Source organism: Emys orbicularis, chromosome 3 (genome assembly GCF_028017835.1).
Source record: "Emys orbicularis isolate rEmyOrb1 chromosome 3, rEmyOrb1.hap1, whole genome shotgun sequence".
Classification (NCBI taxonomy): Eukaryota; Metazoa; Chordata; order Testudines; family Emydidae; genus Emys; species Emys orbicularis.
In genome coordinates, this window is record NC_088685.1 from 135,655,861 (window position 1) to 135,676,624 (window position 20,764).

Genomic DNA, 20,764 nt, shown 5'->3' on the forward strand with positions numbered 1-20,764 from the left:
CTCAGTGGTTTGAGCATTGGCCTGCTAAACCCAGGGTTGTGAGTTCAATCCTTGAGGGGGCCACTTAGGGATCTGGGGCAAAACCAATACTTGGTCCTGCTAGTGAAGGCAGGGGGCTGGACTCAATGACCTTTCAAGGTCCCTTCCAGTTCTAGGAGATGGCATATCTCCATTAATTTATTTATTTATTTAATTTATAAAAATGTGAAAAAAATCTGTTATGTACAACTAACACCACAACCCACCATGCGTCATCAGCAGGGTTGGAACCCTGAACAAAACTAACTACATCAGCTAGCAGCAGGAGATCGCTGTTGGGGTTGTGTTTGTGGGGAACCTGGCCTGGCTCCTTGACCTGGGAGCTGTATGTGTGTGGGGCTCCTATCCCAAATGATGCCCCCAGAAGGGACGGATGGGCTGCTGGGGTCACTCATTGGGTTCAAGAGGTAGTCAGAGGAAATCTGTCTAGACTCTCTCTCTTTCTTCCCTCCCCCCCCCCCATGGAGTTTGGGGGATCTCCTTCCCTTTATGGTATCCCCAGAGGTAGGGGAATTAGCCACTGTACTCAGTCAGGAGGAGGGAGGTGTAGTCAGAATGGGAGGGACCTCTGTCCTTCCTTTCCCCCACTGCTATTGCTACAGCTTCTTTGGCATCCGATAGGCTTTCCCAGTGCAGAATCTGCTGCTGCTTTGGTAGTGACATAGGAACAACTCTTTTCAATGTTCATGTTCAGTTATTATTTTAGCAGGCTGCCAAATTTTTCTTGTAGAACACAAGTGAAAGAAGGGGAATTGTGATTTTTAGAAGTTTACAACTCAGACAAATGAATAGAATTTCATGGGACAAGTGAAAGGCCTCAGCGCTTGGTCCCTACTGAATTTCAAAGCCTTGCTGTAAACCATGGCAGTGTTAGTGCATCTCAAGAAAAGATCACAATAATCTTTTATAAGAGAAAGTTTTAGGCAACCTAAATGTAGGGATCGTTACCAGCTCCACCTATAATTATGTAAAATGTGTAATTTCACACACAATTTTAAGATGAAATTTATCAGGTGAAGCTCTGTAGTTTAAGTGATCTTTTCTTCCAGATTCAAATTCAAATGCTACTTGAGGGAATAAACCAGCTTGGATCAAAACTAAGACAACATTTGCATTACCTCTTTGATGTGAAACCACTGAGTTTCACACAGCTCTACTTCCAGCTAATTATGCTCTCCCGAGATACTCCTGATCTTTTCTTCCCCCAAAGACAGGGTTGGGGGCACTTTGTCACATTTGTTGTCTGTTATTTACTAAGCTATCTGGGGAAAGAGCAGATGGAAACAGACCCAGTGGTAGTTAATGGCAAGATGGCTGCTGCACAGAAGGAGTATACAATTTTTTTTTTAAGTGGGAATTTTTCTTTTTATGCAGCTAAAGCTCCACAATGAGATATTTTCACCCAAAGGGAAGATCAAGTTAACAGTTTTTAAGTAAATATAATGGAGATGCTTCTGTCCATGTTCAAATACGCCCCCACCCCAAAAGAAAGAAAAATAATCCAAGCTTTTTCTCATAAATGTAATTAACATAAGAAGAACATAAGAACGGTCACACTGGGTCAGACCAAAGGTCCATCCAGCCCAGTATCATGTCTACCGACAGTGGCCAATGCCAGGATCCCCAGAGGGAGTGAACCTAACAGGTAATGATCAAGTGATCTCTCTCCTGCCATCCATCTCCACCCTCTGACAAACAGAGGCTAGGGACACCATTCCTTACCCATCCTGGCTAATAGCCATTAATGGACTTAACCTCCATGAATTTATCTAGTTCTCTTTTAAACCCTGTTATAGGCCTAGCCTTCACAACCTCCTCAGCCAAGGAGTTCCACAGTTTTATGACTGTGCGCTGTATGAAGAACTTCCTTTTATTTGCTTTAAACCTGCTGCCCATTAATTTCATTTGGTGGCCCCTAGTTCTTATATTATGGGAATAAGTAAATAACTTTTCCTTATTCACTTTTTCCGCACCACTCATGATTTTATATACCTCTATCATATCCCCCCTTAGTTTCCTCTTTTCCAAGCTGAAAAGTCCTAGCCTCTTTAATCTCTCCTCATATGGGACCCGTTCCAAACCCCTAATCATTTTAGTTGCCCTTTTCTGAACTTTTTCTAATGCCAGTATATCTTTTTTGAGATGAGGAGACCACATCTGTACACAGTATTCAAGATGTGGGCGTACCATGGATTTATATAAAGGCAATATGATATTCTCTGTCTTATTCTCGATCCCTTTTAAAATGATTCCTAACATCCTGTTTGCTTTTTTGACTGCCGCTGCACACTGCGTGGACATCTTCAGAGAACTATCCACAATGACTCCAAGATCTCTTTCCTGATTAGTTGTAGCTAAATTAGCCCCCATCATATTGTATGTATAGTTGGGGTTATTTTTTCCAATGTGCATTACTTTACATTTATCCACATTAAATTTCATTTGCCATTTTGTTGCCCAATCACTTAGTTTTGTGAGATCTTTTTGAAGTTCATCACAATCTGCTTTGGTCTTAACTATCTTGAGCAGTTTAGTATCTTCTGCAAACTTTGCCACCTCACTGTTTACCCCTTTCTCCAGATCATTTATGATTTGTTGTTTTAACATAGGATAATTGTTACTAGATGTTACTTTTATTTTCAGATTAGCAAAAAAAAAAAAAAAAATAAATAAAGGAGCAAGATATTGTGTATTTTATTTTAGACTACACCTAGCAGACATTCTGAATGAGAGGGTGTATAGAAAACTGATTGGCTTCATAAAACTTAATGATTTGACATACAGATTTTTCAGTGCTGGAAATCAGTGCTACGTAACACTCCTTGCTAAAGGCAGAACTGACATGGGCCAGGCTGCCCACAAATACAAGTGGTTTCATTGTTACACCAATAAGTTAATGCATTTCCTGTTGTGGCTTATTGTTTATGAATAAAGAATGAGAAAAGGGGGTGGGGTCTGCTGGTCTGGGCATGGAAGTAAGAGTCAGAAAACCCTGAGCAAATCACAAGCATGCCATTAATTTCCTCTGTGGCCTTTAATAAGGCACGTACTCTCTCTGCCTTAATTTCCCTATCTCTAAAATAAGGATACTACTACTGGGGCATGAGGAGAAGTTAATGTCGGTAAAGATGTCTTTGAAAATGAAGAGTGCCAGAGAGCAGGGCTATGTATTATCCTTAATAATTATATGAATATACAGGACAGATAAGTGAACACTTTTTCTCCTTTACTTCTCCTCAGGTCATCTCTTCTTACAATCTGTCCATCTACCAAGGTACCTATATGGCCCCCATAACCATAGTGTCTGAGAACTCACAAATGTTAATGATTTTTCCCCATGGCACTCCTGTGAGATAACAATGTATTATCATCCCATTGTATAGATGAGGAGCTGAAGCATAGCAAGATTACACGACTTGCCCACAGTCACAAAGGAAATCTGTGACAGAGCCAGGAACTGAACCCACATTTGTTGCTTCCCAGTCTAGTACCTTACCTATAAGGTCATCTTTCCTCTGACATCTGATAATGGCCCTGTACAACACACGACCTTTCTCAAAACACATAAGTCAATGACCTAACGTTATGTGTACCCAAGAACCCCATAACCTGCTCTGCATATTTCTTCCTCCTACTCCACTGCCTTGCCTACTACTTGCCTTCTGCACCCATTCCTTTGTATGTTGTGCATTCAGATAATTAGCTCTTTGGGGTGGGGAGCTGCTTTTTCAACACCTGTAAAGTTCTTAGCACATTTTGGGTGCTACATAAATAATAATGAGACCTCTCCTTTCCTCTTAGCAGCAGCTGACAAGGTCACACCTACAGCAAGCAACCACAGCCCACCCGTATCTGCAGCATGAAGAGAACTTAAAAGCTGTTGGCAAATTCTGGTTTAACTTCTCTTTTCCTTCCCTCCTATCAGCAACAGACCCAGGACAGGAGTGACTCCACAATGAAAAGCACCCAGAGAGGAACATTCTCCTCCCTTCTCCCAGCAAGAGGCAAAGTGGAGCCCTCCCTCCTCTGCTTCCAGGACTTCGCTCAGCAGCTGCACTTTCTAAACCTGGGAGCTATGAAGCCCTGATCCAGGTATCAGTTCCTACTCTCCCCCTCTCCTCCCTCCCAGCAGGAAGGAAGGCAAAGCCACCTCCCCCTCTGACAGGCTTCAGCGCCTCTTCAAGACATGAGCTAGCCCTTCTTCATGCTAACCATAAATAGCTTAACAGCGACACTTAAAAACTGTAAATACTTGGGAGGTGCTTATGTTCTATGGTGATGGAGATGACATCTGTGTTGCCAACTATCAGGATTTGATTGCAAGTCTTGCGATATCTGGTGTTTTTCTTCAAGCCTCAGCACATAGAGTCAGGTGATGTCATGAGAATCTCAGCTTTCATTTTAAATAAACTTTCTAGTCTTCCCGATTGTGTGAAAAAATCCTGAAAACATGATCCAAGTGCACCCGACAGGCTCAGAAACTAGAAGGCAATTAAAAAATCCTCAGTGCTTATTGCGTTTTTAAAATCTCAAGATTTTCAGGGGCCTGACTCCTGATTTTTGAATGCTTGGGGTTGGCAGTACTCCCTATAAATACCTAGAGAAATAAGTCCTTTCAACAGTATGCTACGCTGCAAACTAGCTGGGGAGTTTCAGTATGTGAAGGAAGCCTGACAATTAATTTGTCTGTATTTGTCTTTTCCTCCTTCAGGTATGCAGATCCTTACCTCGAAATTCTAGCCCTCTGAGCTGGAAAGTGACGAGGCCATTTCCAATTTCGATCAAGTGAACAAAGGCATTTAAATAATCCGATGCCAGAATAAAACAGTCTCCTGAGCTGTAGTTTCCCCAGCGGCCAAGAATCAAATCTCCACAAAGAGACTCCTGCAAAGATCTTGTCAGATGCTCATAAAAAATGGAGTTGAGATTATTGTCGTCATTTCCTAAAATCAGAGCAACAAAGATTTTAAAAAGGTAAAATGTATTAGAAACCATGCCTTTGTGAGAGGAGACTTATGTTCTTATTGCTTCCTGTACTAGAACCTGTTCCTGTGAGGTGATGACAGTGTCTCCTTGGAGACATACTGCACCTTCTACTCCTATTTGGTTCTCATCACCTCACAGAATCAGACCCCTAGTCTTTAGCTGATAAGAATACTGTAAAACAGAACAATGTACCAGTGACAACAAGCAAGCAGTTCATCTCTGAACCACTTCATATATTTCATGCTTTATGACAGCAGGCATTTTCTGGAAGCTCCTGACTAGCTGGGCTGAATGCCTTCTGCTATATTAAGACAGGTTCTCTTCTCTGTGTTGTCATTAACTGTAGGGAAATACTTGTTGAGTTTATCATGGCCATCTAGGAGATTTAGTCACCCAACTTCAATTAATTTCAATCGGAGTTGTGTGGCTAAAGGCCCTAATTAGTTTTGAAAGTCTCCATCACCACAATGTATGATGGTAATTAAGAATGTGTTGCTATTATCAAACTTATGTGAAAACCACTTTTATATAACAAATTTAACACATAGAAAAAAAAGATCCAGGTGGAACCAAATCAGCTGTCCTGATGTGTAGTTCTCAGATCAACTAGTCTTCAGAAGGTTGGGTGAAGTAGCACCAAATCAGTCTAAAAAACTCATGGGGAATACATGCTAGGGGTATTTAAAATGTGATTATAATCAGCACTTAATTATGCTTAGTGAAATGAAATAAAATCTTCACACATGCCAAGACAGTGTCACAGAGTCTAATAAAGTGTCAGTGTGCTTGAATTCTCTTACATAATAAGTATGCTTGGTTTGGCCAGTGCATTCATTTTCTACTTTACATCAGTGGTACAAGTCAGAAAATGGAGCTTTAAGCCATAGTAGAGCAAATGCATGTTTTGCCTGAGCTATGCGTTTAAAACCACAATTAAAGCATGTGTTATTGTATATCATAATGCTGAACACTTGCTATCAAATGACTTGGGAAATATCTTTATTCCATATCTTGTCATGATAAATAGTGAATGTGGATCATTAAGATGTCTCACAGTTTCAAAGCACTAACATCTCCCCCACTATCTAAAGACACATTTGTTCACTCTAATTTCTACTTCAAAAAATATTGAAAATGCTGTGGTAATAGAGTTGACTGTATGAGAGGAAAAAATTAAAATGTATCTTCAAAGCTATTCTTAACATCCTTTGGAAGTTACAAAACTGAGTAATATTTGACACATGGGTAAAACTGCTTTTTTGATGACAGGACAAAAACATATTTACAGTATATTACAAGGGGAAGTCCACAGGTGAAATCCTGGTCCCACTGAGTGGAAATTTTGCCACTGATGTCAAAGGGACCAGGTTTTCATCAGATTCTTTTCTAAGGTCTTGATCCTGCAGGACACTGAGTAACGGTCTCTGAGTTGCTGCATGCCCTCCATTCCCATTAACTTCAATGAGAGATGAAGGTTCTTCCTACCTTCCAGGAACTTGGGCTTGGAAGGATTAGATTTTCATCAGTAAACGTCGATTTCACAATACACACACAAGCCAATACAAAAATATTTCCATCAATGATCATCAAAATTACAGATAGGCAAAGTAAGAAAAATGCTGCTTGAAAATTTATTGGTGTTCGATTAAAGGATATTTACTGTGTATATTTTGACATATGTTGTGGGCAATTTGTGCTTTAATGGTTATAAAGCTTTAACTTTTTGAATCTCAATATCTACTGTCATTAAATGGTTATTGTCTGACTCCCCTCCAATTAATTTCATACAACTATGAACATTTAAATGGATACAAATAGAAAAAATGATTAAAATAAATATCTATTCATTTTTTATAATTTTCATGGATAATATAAATAAAATTTGAATTCTGACAAGCCTATCTATATTAACATTTATCAGGACTGGCCTTACAGGCTGCTAAGCAAGGTAGCAGCCCATGTCACTTTGTCACTTGTATCTTCCCCTCTCCTCCTGCAAAATTTCTACTTGCTCTAATAAATTAGTTTTCAAACAGAATTAGAGAAGATCATATGTCTACATTTCTTACTTGTAGGGGACCATCTTACACTGTCTCTCCCAGAAGCCTGTTTGAACAAAGACTGACCTTGGATTTGATTTACTATGTCTGCAATTTATTATACACAAACTGAAACTAATTTACAACTCAGCAGCTACCTAATCAACTCTAAATAACATACCAAATCACATGACTTAATCAGGATCTTTGCATAGTTTTTAATTGCTATTATATTTTAAATTATCTGCTTCATTCACCCAATGCTTTAACACTTTGCATCTATTTTACATTTACAGGCAAGCTACAATACAATAAATCAATCACATTTTCTAAATTATGTAAGAAGAAATCCCATGCCATACCTGGGTCCTTTTCAATCTGAATTGCCAGTCTTGTATTGGAATGGTCCACTCTTTTTGTGCTGAAAATAGAGAGACACATTCCATAGCTAATTCTCTTTTGAAACAGGACTTCCTTCCCCGCCCCCCGCTCCCTCTTGAACATTTCTTCCCACACTTCCTATTTGTACAATCACATAGTTCATATTCCTAATCTGTTAATTGGTTTACTCTCAATATTAACAGGCTATCACTATGAAGTATTTCTTTTTCTAACATAAATCATGCAAGAAATTTATGAGCATCTACAATCAAAAGGTATGTTTCTGCCATCCTTCGTCGCCTTACTCCAATGGGACCATTTGTGTGGTAAGGTACTAGTAAGGGTAGCAGAATCAGGCTGAAAGTTATACAGTCAAACCCCACAATAAGGCGCCCCACCATAACGCGAAATCGCATATAACGCGATCACAATTTGGCCCCCCTTTAAGACACACAGTAATACAGTACTGTATGTACTGTACCAGTGGTCCCCAATGCCATGATGGCTGCCGGGACATTGATGTGCCCCCGCCTAGTGCCAGGCAGGGGAGAGAAGCTGCGGCCCCGCGCCTGCCGGGGACAGTGAGCACCGGCACCCACAGCCCTGTTATTCTCTGTCCCCGGCAGGCGCGGGGCCGCGGCTCCTCTCTGGCTTCAAGAGGAGCCGCGGCCCCGCGCCTGCCGGGGACAGAGAGCTCCAGGGCTGTGGGCGCCGGTGCTCTCTATCCCCGGCAGGCGCGGGACCGCGGCTCCTCTCCAGCTTGGAGAGAACCCGCGGCCCCGTGCCTGCCAGGGACAGAGAGCTCCAGGGCTGCGGGCGCCGGTGCTCTCTATCCCCGGCAGGCGCGGGGCCGTGGCTCCTCTTGAAGCCGGAGAGACGCCGTGGCCCGCACCTGCCCGGGAAGAGAACAACAGGGCTGCCGGCACCGGTGCTCGCTGTCCCCCGGCAGGCGCACATCAATGCACCGCCTTGGGGACTACTGACAGGCTTGAAACCCCGCTATACCGCGACCCCGCATTTAGCACGATGTAATTTTTTGGACCCCAAACATCGCGGTATAGCGGGGTTTCACTGTATTTCCAGTTGGGCTCTCTTCCCACCTATATAAATAGAAAATATCTTCTTAAACTTTTCAAAGTACAGTTTTTAGATTTATAATGGCAGCACATATGAAATATAACTTAATTTGGTGACTGAAACCATTTAAAGAGTATTGTGACTCAGATATAAAATCTATTTCTTCCCCCCGCCCCCTCCTTTTTTTTTTTGGTGCTCATGATTTTTTTTTAATCAGCACACTCCAATTATCTCAAACTTGGTTTAAAAGCCTTGATTTAACCTAACCCCAACACATCTTACATGTTCATGTGACTACTGTGAATTTCATTTCCAAAACAGCAATGCGCAGAAGGCAACATTTCTGAAAGGGGTAAAACTTTAGGTTTTCTGGGATTATTATTTATCCAGAGATATGGCTTAATTCATTAATGTGTCAGACGTTGGCTTGGATTTTGGATCCCAGCTCATGTTCTCCTGTAGCGGAGGGGAGGGGGCTAATGCCTGCTTCATCATGTGCTCATGATGTGGGGTTCGTTAATTGGCAGAGCAAGCAGGGGATATGTTCCTGGTAACCCGCAGATGTCCCAAGGTCCATGAGGAATTGCTGTCAGTCTCAGAGCCCATGCCCTCCTGTTTGCTCCTTAAGTCCTTCCTTTGTCCCTATCCCCTTGGCAGTATGCCTCTTCTCTCTGCTTACACCACACACATCCCAGTCAGGAGATCTGAAGTTTCAGAACTGGAGTTGGCATAAGTCAATGCTGACATTTTCCATATCAACTTGCTGCATAAAACCCCAATAACTTTCCTAATGTCAAGAAGAAAATTGCTGGCCATTTCCTCCAGCCCTACCTCCACCACAAAACTCCACAGAAAATCAGCCATCAGAAATTGGACCAGGAGTGCAAGAGGGTTGGTATTGCTCTGCCTTAGCTCCCCACCTGTTACTGACTTTTGCTCCAAAGAAGTAGGTTTTCTACTCTGCTCTACAGGAAATATTGTAGGATAAAATATGGGCCTTAATTAGTATTAGAATATCATCTGCATACATTAACAATTCATCTGATGTATTATTTATCTCTGTGCCTTCTATTCCAGTTGGCTTGTTGCATTGTAACTAGTCTTCAACCCTAATGCAATAGAAAACAGTTACAAGCAGAGGTGGCTTTCTAAGGTAATGCCAAATATGAAGAGTTATTTTAAATGCAATACGGTTGGATTTTTAGGCATCTGATCCACAAAGTAAAGCAGAACGTCTGCTATAATGAGACACTTATCTGATAAGAACTAGCCATAAAAATCCAACATTACTCAGAAAATTATAATTTATATGAGTGGGAATCACTCGGCTCAGGATGCTGCTCTATCCAGCCAGTAGTTTTCATTTCTGAGGAGTGAGAGATTATGACGCTTCTCAGGATTACCCCGGACTGCCCTTAGCATGAGGAAGCCTTGTCTGTACCTGCCAGAGGTCAGGTCCCCAACTTCACCAGTCATGGGTAACATACACACTCCCCTCTAGGCCTACACAGGCCTGACTGCCTCTCTACCGGTTAGTGATTGGCACACTCCAGTCCCCAAGCCCTCCAGGTCCCCAAGCCTGGAGTCATCAGCTCTAGACACACGCAGCATTCACAGATTCACTGCTTCTACAGGAGCAGTAGACCCCAGTATACCAGTTATACCTCAGATCACTGCTCCATTTAACACATAGCATTTAGATATGTTTATAGACTAGGGTTGCCAACTTTCTATTTGCACAAAACCAAACACCCTTGCCCCGCCCCCTGCCCCTCCCCTCCCTGAAGGCCCCACCCATGTCCCACCCCTTCTATGAGGTCCTGCCCCCACTCACTCCATCCCCCCTCCCTCTGTCACTCCCTTTCCCCACCCTCACTCGCTCACTTTCTCCGAGCTGGCCCAGGGGGATGGGGTGTAGGACGGGGTGAGGGCTCCAGCTGGGGTGCGGGCTCTGGGGTGGGGCCAGAAATGAGGACTAACCATACTGTAGTTTTTGTTCTATATAACGTCTTATTTAATTGATAGCATTGTCTATATATGTTGTGAATACAGTGGACGGTGGAGCTGCTTTGTAATAATCTAAGAATACTGAACAATAACAGTTTTATGAACACTGCATGTAACTGGGTCAGTGAGTTACTGCATAGATATATTGTGTTATTAGACTTTCCTGTATGGATGGTATTGATTTAGCTTGCTAGGGGGCTGTTGGAAAAACAAACAGGAATGCACCCCCAATGGCTACAGGTAAGCAACCCCTGCAACAAACACTTGAGCAGGGGCAATGCAAAGAGTGGCCTAGTTGCAGGCTCCATCTCATAGTTACACATACGTTTTGCCAAGGCTGTGAGCCTAGAAATCAAAGAGACAGTAAAAGTTTAAAAGGAAATTCTGGAGAGAGATAAGGGGGAGTTGTGAGTAAGCTCTTCCTTGTAAAGGAGACTGACATGGCAGACAGAGACAGATCCTGGAGGAGTGTCTGAAGCTAGGGTTGCCAACTTTCTACTCGCACAAAACCAAACACCCATGCCCCGCCCCTCCTCCGAGGCCCTGCCCATGCCCCACCTCTTCTCTGAGGCCACGCCCCCTGCTCACTCCATTCCTCCCCTTCCTCTGTCGCTTGCTTTCCCCACCCTCACTCACTCACTCACTCATTTTCACTGATCTGGCTCAGGGGGCTGGGGTGCGGGAGGGGTGAGAGCTCCAGGGTGGGGCCAGAAATGAGGAGTTCAGAGTGCGGGAGGGGACTCCAGGCTGAGGCAGTGGGTTGGGATATGAGAGGGGGTGAGGGCTCCAGCTGGGGGTGTGGGCTCTGGGGTGGGGCCAGGGATGAGGGGTTTGGGGTACAGGAGGGGGCTCCAGGCTGGGGGGTGGAGCCAAGGGGTTTGGTTTGTGAGGATGTACGGGCTCTGGGCTGGGGGTGCAGGTTCCCAGGTGGGGCCAGAAATGAGGGGTTCAGGATGCGGGAGGTGGCTCCAGGCTGGGGTAGGGGGTTGGGGGGTGTGAGGGCTCTGGCTGGGAGTGCAGACTCTGGGGTGGGGCTGGGGAGGAGGGGGTTGGGGTGTAGGAGGGTGCTGCGGCCTGGGACCGAGGGGTTCGGAGGGTGGGAGGGGGATCAGGGCTGGGGCTGGAGGTTGGGGCCCGGGAGGGGGTCGGAGTGCAGGCTCCGGGCGGTGCTTACCTCAAGCAGCTCCTGAAAGCAACAGCATGTCCCCTCCTCCAGCTCTTACGTGGAGGCACGGCCAGGAGACTCTGCGCGCTGCCCCGTCCACAGGCTCCACCCTGCAGCTCCCATTGGCCATGTTTCCTGGCCAATGGGAGCTGCAGGGGCGGTGCTTGGGGCGTAGGCAGTGTGCAGAGCCCCCTGGCTGCCCCTATAGGAGCCGGAGAGGGGACATGCCGGCTGCTTCCCAGGAGCCACGTGGCGCAGAGGCTAGCAGGGAGCCTGCCAGCCCTGCTGCGCGGCGCTGCCAACCAGAGAGTCAAAGGCCCAGTCAGCGGTGCTGACTGGAGCCTGCCATGGTCTCTTTTCGACCGGGTGTTCCGGTCCAAAATCGGACACCTGGTCACCCTATTATAGACACAACAAGCAAAGGTTTACTTAAAAAATTATAGGGATTCATGTGATAGCAACTAGAGGTATTGGAAACAAATGCTTATATATAAAATAAAATAAACACATTCTAGAGCCCAGACTTAATTAACAGGATACTCTCACATCTAATAAAGTATTGTTCACCAGTGCTTCTTCCAGGGAGGCAGGTTGTGAACCCTTTTTCATGAGACAAGACACGCTGCTGTCAGTTTGTCTCCTAGGTAAAGGAGAAAATCTTGTCCCATCTTCATTTTTTCTCCAATTACAGATTATTGTCTCTTACCCATGATGCTTCTTGTTTACAATGTCACTTGAAAGTGAGAACAGGTGTTCACGTGGCACTGTTGTAGCTGGCATCACAAGATATTTATGTGCAAGATGTGCTAAAGATTCATATGTCCCTTCATGCTTCAACTACCATTCCAGAGGACATGCGTCCATGCTGATGACGGGCTTTGCTTGATAACAATCCAAAGCAGAGCGGATCGACGCATGTTCATTTTCATCATCTGAGTCAGATGCCACCAGCAGACGGTTGATTTTCTTTTTTGGTGGTTTGGGTTCTGTAGTTTCCACATCAGAGTGTTGCTCTTTTAAGACTTCTGAAAGCATGTTCCACACCTTGTCCCTCTCAGATTTTAGAAGGCACTTCAGATTCTTAAACCTTGGGTTGAGTGCTGTAGCTATCTTTAGAAATCTCACATTGGTACCTTCTTTGCATTTTGTCAAATCTGCGGTGAAGGTGTTCTTAAAATGAACAACATGTGCTGGGTTATCCTCCAAAACTGCTATAACATGAAATATATGGCAGAATGCAGGTAAAACAGAGCAGGAGACATACAATTCTCCCCCAAGGAGTTCAGTCACAAATATAATTAACGCATGATTTTTTTAACGAGTGTCATCAGCGTGGAAGCATGTCCTCTGGAATGGTGGCCGAAGCATGAAGGGGCATACGAATGTTTAGCATCTCTGGCATGTAAATACCTTTCAATGCCGGCTACAAAACTGCCACGCGAACACCTGTTCTCACTTTCAAGTTACATTGTAAATAAGAAGCCAGCAGCATTATCTCCTGCAAATGTAAACAAACTTGTTTGTCTGAGCAATTGGCTGAACAAGAAGTAGGACTGAGTGGACTTGTAGGCTCTAAAGTTTTCCATTGTTTTATTTTTGAATGCAGTTATTTTTTGCACACAACTCTATATTTGTAAGATCAACTTTCATGATAAAGAGATTGCACTACAGTACTTGTATTAGGTGAATTAAAAAAATACTGTTACTTTTGTTTTTTTACTGTGCAAATATTTGTAATAAAAATAAATATAAAGTGAGCACTGTACACTTTGTATTCTGTGTTGTAATTGAAATCAATATATTTGAAAATATAGAAAACATCCAAAAATATTTAAATAAATGGTATTATATTATTGTTTAATGGTGCGATTAATTGCGTGATTAATCGTGATTAATTTTTTTAATCGCTTGACACCCTAGTAGAGCTCTTACATGCTACCCTTTGGTGAACTTAATATGCCTATATCTGACCTGGGGGTTCCTGTAAAACTCTATACATCCCCTGTGGCCTTTGCCAGTTGGCATCAAAATGTCCCTGGGTCACTGAGATACATGAAACAATTATAGAAAATAGAAGTGCTTTGGCATATTCAGAAATGGGAAGAAGATTGGAAGGTGAGAAGGAAATGAACTGCTATACCCAAATGAAGCAGTTTTCACAACAAAAAGCTCTGTGTTGTAGCTTGAAACTTGCAGTCTAAGTGTACTCTAGATCACTTAAGCTATGAAAATAGGGAGGCTCAAGATGAAAGAGGATAAGGAGTATTAGTTTCCCTAACAACACAGGAAAAACCCAGGTCTTCATCCAGATACTTTCAAGACATAATTTTAATATCTTGTAAAAATCCAGCAGAAAATATAGTAGATAGTGGTTGAAAAACACAATATGTATAAATGACTTCGGTACTGAAATTCAGGGGAGCTGAAATAGCTCATCCACAAAGTCCACTTTGGATCTTAAAATATTCCACAATTATGGTAACTGAAGTTCTGTTTGTAGCTTCTTAAAAGGAATCTTCATAGTATTGAATTATAATATACTGCATCTAATAACCAAACTCGGCGGCACGTTTCCCCTGGGCTTTTTGCTGTCAGCTAGGATCTCTTAAAAATGAACTTCTGGGACTACTGGGCAATTTGGGCTTCCCTTCAGTGGTTTCTTACTTTAAAGTTAGTTCCTACCACTCAGCTAAGGTGATAATTAGCTCAGTAATTGGATTTCTTCCTGAACTGTATTAATCTACACAAACTGAGTAAAGGTCCTTGGGCACTTCCCCTGAAATATGTCTGAATCTCTTCAGCAATGATCTAACTAATTTTAAAGCCAGCACCCCACTTCGTTCCTAAAATATCTCACTACCTCCTGTTTTATCCAGTGCCTGAGCTACACGGAGCCGAGCGAGACAAGGAGCCTAGCATTTTGGCACGACTTAAGACCATTATACATACTCTTTCTTTTCTTATTATAATGGGGTTACCGCCAATATTTTCCTCCCACAAAAATACTGCCTTGCCTTCCAGCCTAGAAATAGTTTCTCTCCACAGCCACTCTCTCTTCCCCTGCCTCTAAAAATAACAATCATTAAGGTAAAATAAAGCAAGGATTGAGAGACAGAGATTTGGATAGTGTGATGCTCTGTACATCAGGGAACACCCTGCACCCCCATGTTCATCCTTATAATATGATTGTGTGTTATCCAATGCAAAGTGTGTCATGTCGGGTGTCTTCGGAAGGCTCATAATGCACTGAGCATTGTTGTTATAGTCATGTTACAGGTTGTAATTTCATGTATATAGTTATGAGGCTGAAAATGTTTCCTCATGGCTTAAAACAAGCCCAGGCAAAACTTTCCAGGAGCAGAGGGGAAGTTCACACCTCATCAGGGCATGTATGGAACAAACCCAGCCCAGCCTCACAGGAACAGAGGACACTGGCCTAGGCAACAACAAAGGATCTGTTGGACTTTTGAGTGAGTCACCCCCCTTTCCTTGGTCAGTTTGGGACTGCGATGAGGTAATGCTCACCTGACTCTGAAGGGGGGGGGGCAAAGCCAAGAGGAAAGAAAGAACATGATAAAGGGGAGACACATTTGCCATGCTGTCTCTCTTCCACCTCCATGTACAGACACCACCACCACCACCAAATGACTGAAGCACTGATCAAAGGGGAGAACCTGGCTGAAGGGCAACCTGCCAGCCTGTGGTGACAAGAGGTCCACTTCCTAGGCACTACAGTGCTAATAAGCGATGGTCACATAAACACCACCCTATACTGGAATCCTACTGACCGCTATACTTGCCTACATGCCTCCAGCTTTCATCCAGACCACATCACACGATCCATTGTCTACAGCCAAGCTCTAAGATACAACCACATTTGCTCCGATCCCTCAGATGGAGACAAACACCTACAGGATCTCTATCAAGCATTCTTAAAACTACAATACCCACCTGGTGAAGTGAAGAAACAGATTGACAGAGCCAGAAGGGTACCCAGAAGTCACCTACTACAAGACAAGCCCAACAAAGAAAGTAACAGAACGCCACTAGCCATCACCTACAGCCCCCAACTAAAACCTCTCCAGCGCATCATCAAGGATCTACAACCTATCCTGAAGGACGATCCCTCACTCTCACAGACCTTGGGAGACAGGCCAGTCCTCGCTTACAGACAGCCCCCCAACCTGAAGCAAATACCAGTAACTACACACTACACAACAAAAACACCAACCCAGGAACCAAACCCTGCAACAAACTCTGGTGCCAACTCTGTCCACATATCTATACAAGGGACACCATCATAGGACCTAACCACATCAGCCACAGCATCAGGGGCTCGTTCACCTGCACATCTACCAATGTGATATATGCCATCATGTGCCAGCAATGCCCCTCTGCCATGTACATTGGCCAAACCGGACAGTCTCTACGCAAAAGAATAAATGGACACAAATCTGACATCAGGAATTAGAATATTCAAAAACCAGTTGGAGAACACTTCAATCTCCCTGGTCATTCAATAACAGACCTAAAAGTGGCAATTCTTCAACAACAAAAACTTCAAAAACAGACTCCAACGTGAAACTGCAGAACTGGAATTAATTTATAAACTGGACACCATCAAATTAGGCCTGAATAAAGACTGGGAGTGGTTGGGTCATTACAAAACCTAAACCTAATTTCCCCAATACTAATTTCCCCCTACTGTTACTCACACCTTCTTGTCAACTGTTTGAAATGGACCACTCATTACGACTACAGAAGTTATTTTTCCTCCCTTGATATCCTACTGTTAATTGAATTGTCTTGTTAGACTGACCTCACACTTAGTAAGGCAACTCCCATCTTTTCATGTATTTATACCTGCTCCTGTATTTTCCACTCCATGCATCTGATGAAGTGGGTTCTAGCCCACGAAAGCTTATGCCCAAATAAATTTGTTAGTCTCTAAGGTGCCACAAGGACTCCTTGTCGTTTAAGTTTGTAAGGGCACTGAAGGTGTTAAAATCAGCTTAGAATACATTTTGCTTTTCTTTCATTTGACCAAATCTGACTTGTGCTTTGACTTATAATCACTTAAAATCTATCTTTTGTAGTTAATAAATTTGTTTTTTTATTCTATGTGAAGCAGTGCATTTGGTTTGATGCGTGTCAGTGACTCCCCTTGGGATAACAAGCCTGGTACATATCAATTTCTTTGTTAAATTGACAAAGTCATATAAGCTTACAGCGTCCAGCGGGCATAACTGGACACTGCAAGATGGAGGTTCCTAGGGTTGTGCCTGGGACCGGAGATATTGTCTAGTGTCATTCGGTTGCACAATCCAAGCAGCGGCTGGCCAAAAGTGCTCACTCACGTAGCTGGGAGCAGCTTAGATGCCAGAGGCTGTGCATGAACAACCCGGAAGTGGGGGTTCTCACAGCAGAGCATGGTAAGGCTGGCTCCCAGAGTCAAGGATTGGAGTGACTCTGCAGCAAATCACTGGTCCAGATAACACCGGCGGAAGGTCACAGATAGTATGTGTGAGATATGCTTCATAGTGAGGAATCAGTCAGCTTTATGGAAAGCTGCTTCCTGTGCTCCTTTCCAGAAGTTGGAGAAAGTGAAGCCGTACCTGCTCTTTCAACCTTGCTGCTGCTGGATTTCACCCCAAGAAGCAGATTAAGGAAGAACCTTTGGATCCTTAGGATCTGATGCTCAAAGTAAAAGGGGCCCTTCACTTTGGAAGAAGAGGTACAAAGACAAGAGCCCATTGGGTATGTGAGTGGGAAAGTCTTTCTCGGGGAAGCCCAAATTTTTGGTGGATCTGGGCCCCATTTTGCTTTAATACACACTTCCAAGAAGCCTAATAAGCAGCCATGAGAGAAATAGCACTATAATGCAGCTGCATTGGGTGTCTGAAACCCTACATTTCGCACATGGAAGCATTATGCTGCTGGCATTATGAAGGGGAAGTTTACAGTAAAAAAAAAAAGAAGTAGACCAGGCTGGAGAGATGGGGAGGAAAATGAGAGTTCTCCAATGGCAGAATAAGCAGGCACCTGTGAAGATGTAAAAGATGCCAGGAGGCATAGGTGATGGGATTCATTGGAAGCGTGAGTATGCCCTTGTCGATTTAAAGCAATTTAATGTAAGATGCAGAATGATTACATGGCAATCACAGCAACGAATTCTGAAAGCCCCTTTATGTATAAGCATGCCCAGGTTTTCTGACCATCTGTATGCACACAATGCTCTAGACTGAAACACCCACTATAACAAAGAAAGATATATTCTCCCTCCTCTTTACTCGATTTGAGTATTATTTTTCCCTACCATTACACCCACACTGCCTCAGTGCTCCATATAATAATGTGTACACAAACATACTGCTTCTCAAGCTATCACATCAGTAGTAGTAGCACCACCTGTACAGTAGAGAATTGGAGGAGAGCTACTCCGGGAGGCTTTCTAAAGTTATAGAAAAAGGCAACACTGCTGAAGATTTCCACTAAAATAAAATTTGAACTGTAAGAAGATGTGACTACAGTAAACCAGGCTGGAGAGATGGGGAGGAAAACGAGAGCTCCTGCTTCTTATTTACACGGTTAATCATTCATGAGGGATCATTTTTTTCAGTTATAAGAATCGTGGCTGTTTTTTTAAGCCGTGTGAAATATTGTTTAATTTGAACTATATAAAACCTTCACCACTTCTCAAGCCTCATGCTCCTGTAGATGAGCTATTAGTGAGCCCCGGTACAAACAATAACCTACATGCAAAAGTTTGTAAATTTGAGGTATTTTGGGGGTATCAATAACAGAGACCGTGAGTTTCACACCTGGGTGCCCAAGTGCCTAAGTCTGGATTCAAGAGCCTAAATACAAGGGACCTGATTTTCAGAGGTGCTGAGCACTTGCAGCTGCCACATAAGAAAATACACAGTCAAGGCACCCAGATAACTGTAACTTTGTCCTTATAGCCATGTAGCCTCCAATTTTCCCTTCTTTGTTCATCTTGCACTTTCTACAACCACTATTATCTTAAGTAAAAAGTGATGTTTGTAAATTTATTAATCTTATATTTATTCTCCGTGAATATGCTTTCCAAAAGGGTGAAGAAAAATACTAGATAGGTTTTAGTCCTCCAGTTCTGTATATTCCATTATAATTATATGATGTATAATTCTGAACTCGTGTCAAATACTATGGTTATAATCCCAATTGCATCATATTTAAGGTGGTATCTTCTCAGAACATCTCTCAAAAACATCTCTCACTAGCACAAGAATGTTTCTCTCCAAACATTTGTATATACCCACTGTTTCAACAGATAGTAGCAAATTTCCACCGAAGATCATACTGATGGGATCTTGAGTATTTTCTAGTTACAAGAAAAGGAAAAAAAGTAATCAAAAGATAGCCTTTCCATCTCAAAAGGCGCTCTTCTGACCCCATTAGCTGGGTGACCGAAGAATATTTTTAAAAAGAGAGACTTCTGTACACAGCAAAATCCCTGTCTCATTCCAAGACAAGCTTCACAAACTGTTACCATTGAGGTTAAATCTTGGTTGTCCATCAGAGCTGCTATTGGCTGCCTCTTAAGGATGAGTGCTAAGAGGATCATTGGGGAAATTGTCTGCAAAACTGTGTCTATATAATTGTTAAATTCTTATAGTCACAAAAAAGAAGAGAAGTGAGACTTTTCTATTCTTCACATATTTGGTGTTGTGTTCTTGATTATGAACCTATGTCTTCTTTCCCCAGAGAGACAAAATGGGTGAATTAATGTATTTTATTGGACCAATTTCTGTTGGTGAGAGAGACAGGTTTTTGAGCTTACAGAGACTCTTCTTCAGGTCTTCTTTCCCCACTCAGATGACTTTTCACGGCAAGGCTTTTCCTTTTTGTTTGCCCTCTTTTCTTATTTGTTTTTCTTGTTTGAATTTTTGGTCTTTATGTTTGTGTTCTTGCCTGGCCCCCGTATGTGTTCTTTCTCTGATGCCTCCCTTCTGTCTTTACCCTACTCTATCTTCTTAGAATGATTCAATGAACTGGAGCTGTGAATGCATCTAACTCGGCAGGGAAGTATTGAGCACCGAATCTTGGATGCATTCCCAATTCATTTCCACGCATATGGCACCTATTCAATTAGCCTTAATTTATTTTATTGGCTGCCACAGGCAAAATTTGAGAAAAAATATGTTACCAGTTAAAGGGATACTGTCAAATATTTAAAATATAACTTTGATTTTTTTTTTTGGTACTCTCCATTGGTTGTAAAAACTCTCTTAGAAGCTTCAAAGCCACTTATTTTTATACCAGTTTTATCCACTTGGCAAATATTCCTATTCTCCCCCAACCAGACCTTTCCATACCTTATGAAGCATAAACTAATATATTTCTTATTCTTTGTTAACTTTTTTTGCCATATCTGCACTGATACTTTCATACTGGTACATGTGCATCTTAAGGATGGGGTGTTTCTTACCAAATATTTTTACAGACCCACTGTTCCAGATTTTTACCAAAGATCATAATTGATGGGAGCATAAATGTTTTCCAGTTAAAGGAATAAAAGTAATCAAAGAGGAAAACCATTTTCTGTCTTAAAAAAAAAAATACACTAATGTCCCTGCCTTTGCGTCACTGTCAGTCAAGGAGTCACTACCAAATTATGATCACGGTGCTCCATCCTGCCCAGTGCTTGAATTAAGGGGGAAAACATTAGGTAGAGGGGGAACCCTGGTACTTTGCAGCTATTCCCTTTTTGGGCTCGATTAATGTGCACAGTCCCCAACAGCACTAGCAGTTGGTAAAGTTCGTAAGTAGTCTCTGACTGCATGGGAAATTAAATGGCAAAAAACTTCATTAATGCAAAGTTCAGGTTGCCCAGTTCAGGCATGCCTTTCCAGAATGTTGAGTTCAGCAAAATTCAAACATATGAAAACCAGGAAATACAGATTTCAGAGTAGCAGCCGTGTTAGTCTGTATCCGCAAAAATAACAGGAGTACTTGTGGCACCTTAGAGACTAACAAATTTATTAGAGCATAAGCTTTCGTGGGCTACAACCTACTTCTTCAAAAAACG

General features: G+C 42.7%; 1 protein-coding gene across 2 annotated transcripts in view; it reads right to left on the bottom strand.

Annotated features, from left to right (window-relative positions):
• Positions 1-20,764, bottom strand: part of PCNX2 (pecanex 2) — a 240,349-nt gene that overhangs the window by 44,461 nt on the left and 175,124 nt on the right. For both annotated transcript variants that reach the window (XM_065401279.1, XM_065401278.1), the window contains exons 24-25: positions 7,427-7,485; positions 4,767-4,982 (exon numbers count right to left, since the gene is read on the bottom strand). In XM_065401279.1, the coding sequence (XP_065257351.1) occupies positions 4,767-4,982; positions 7,427-7,485 (275 nt within the window). The remainder of the gene's footprint in view (positions 1-4,766; positions 4,983-7,426; positions 7,486-20,764) is intronic.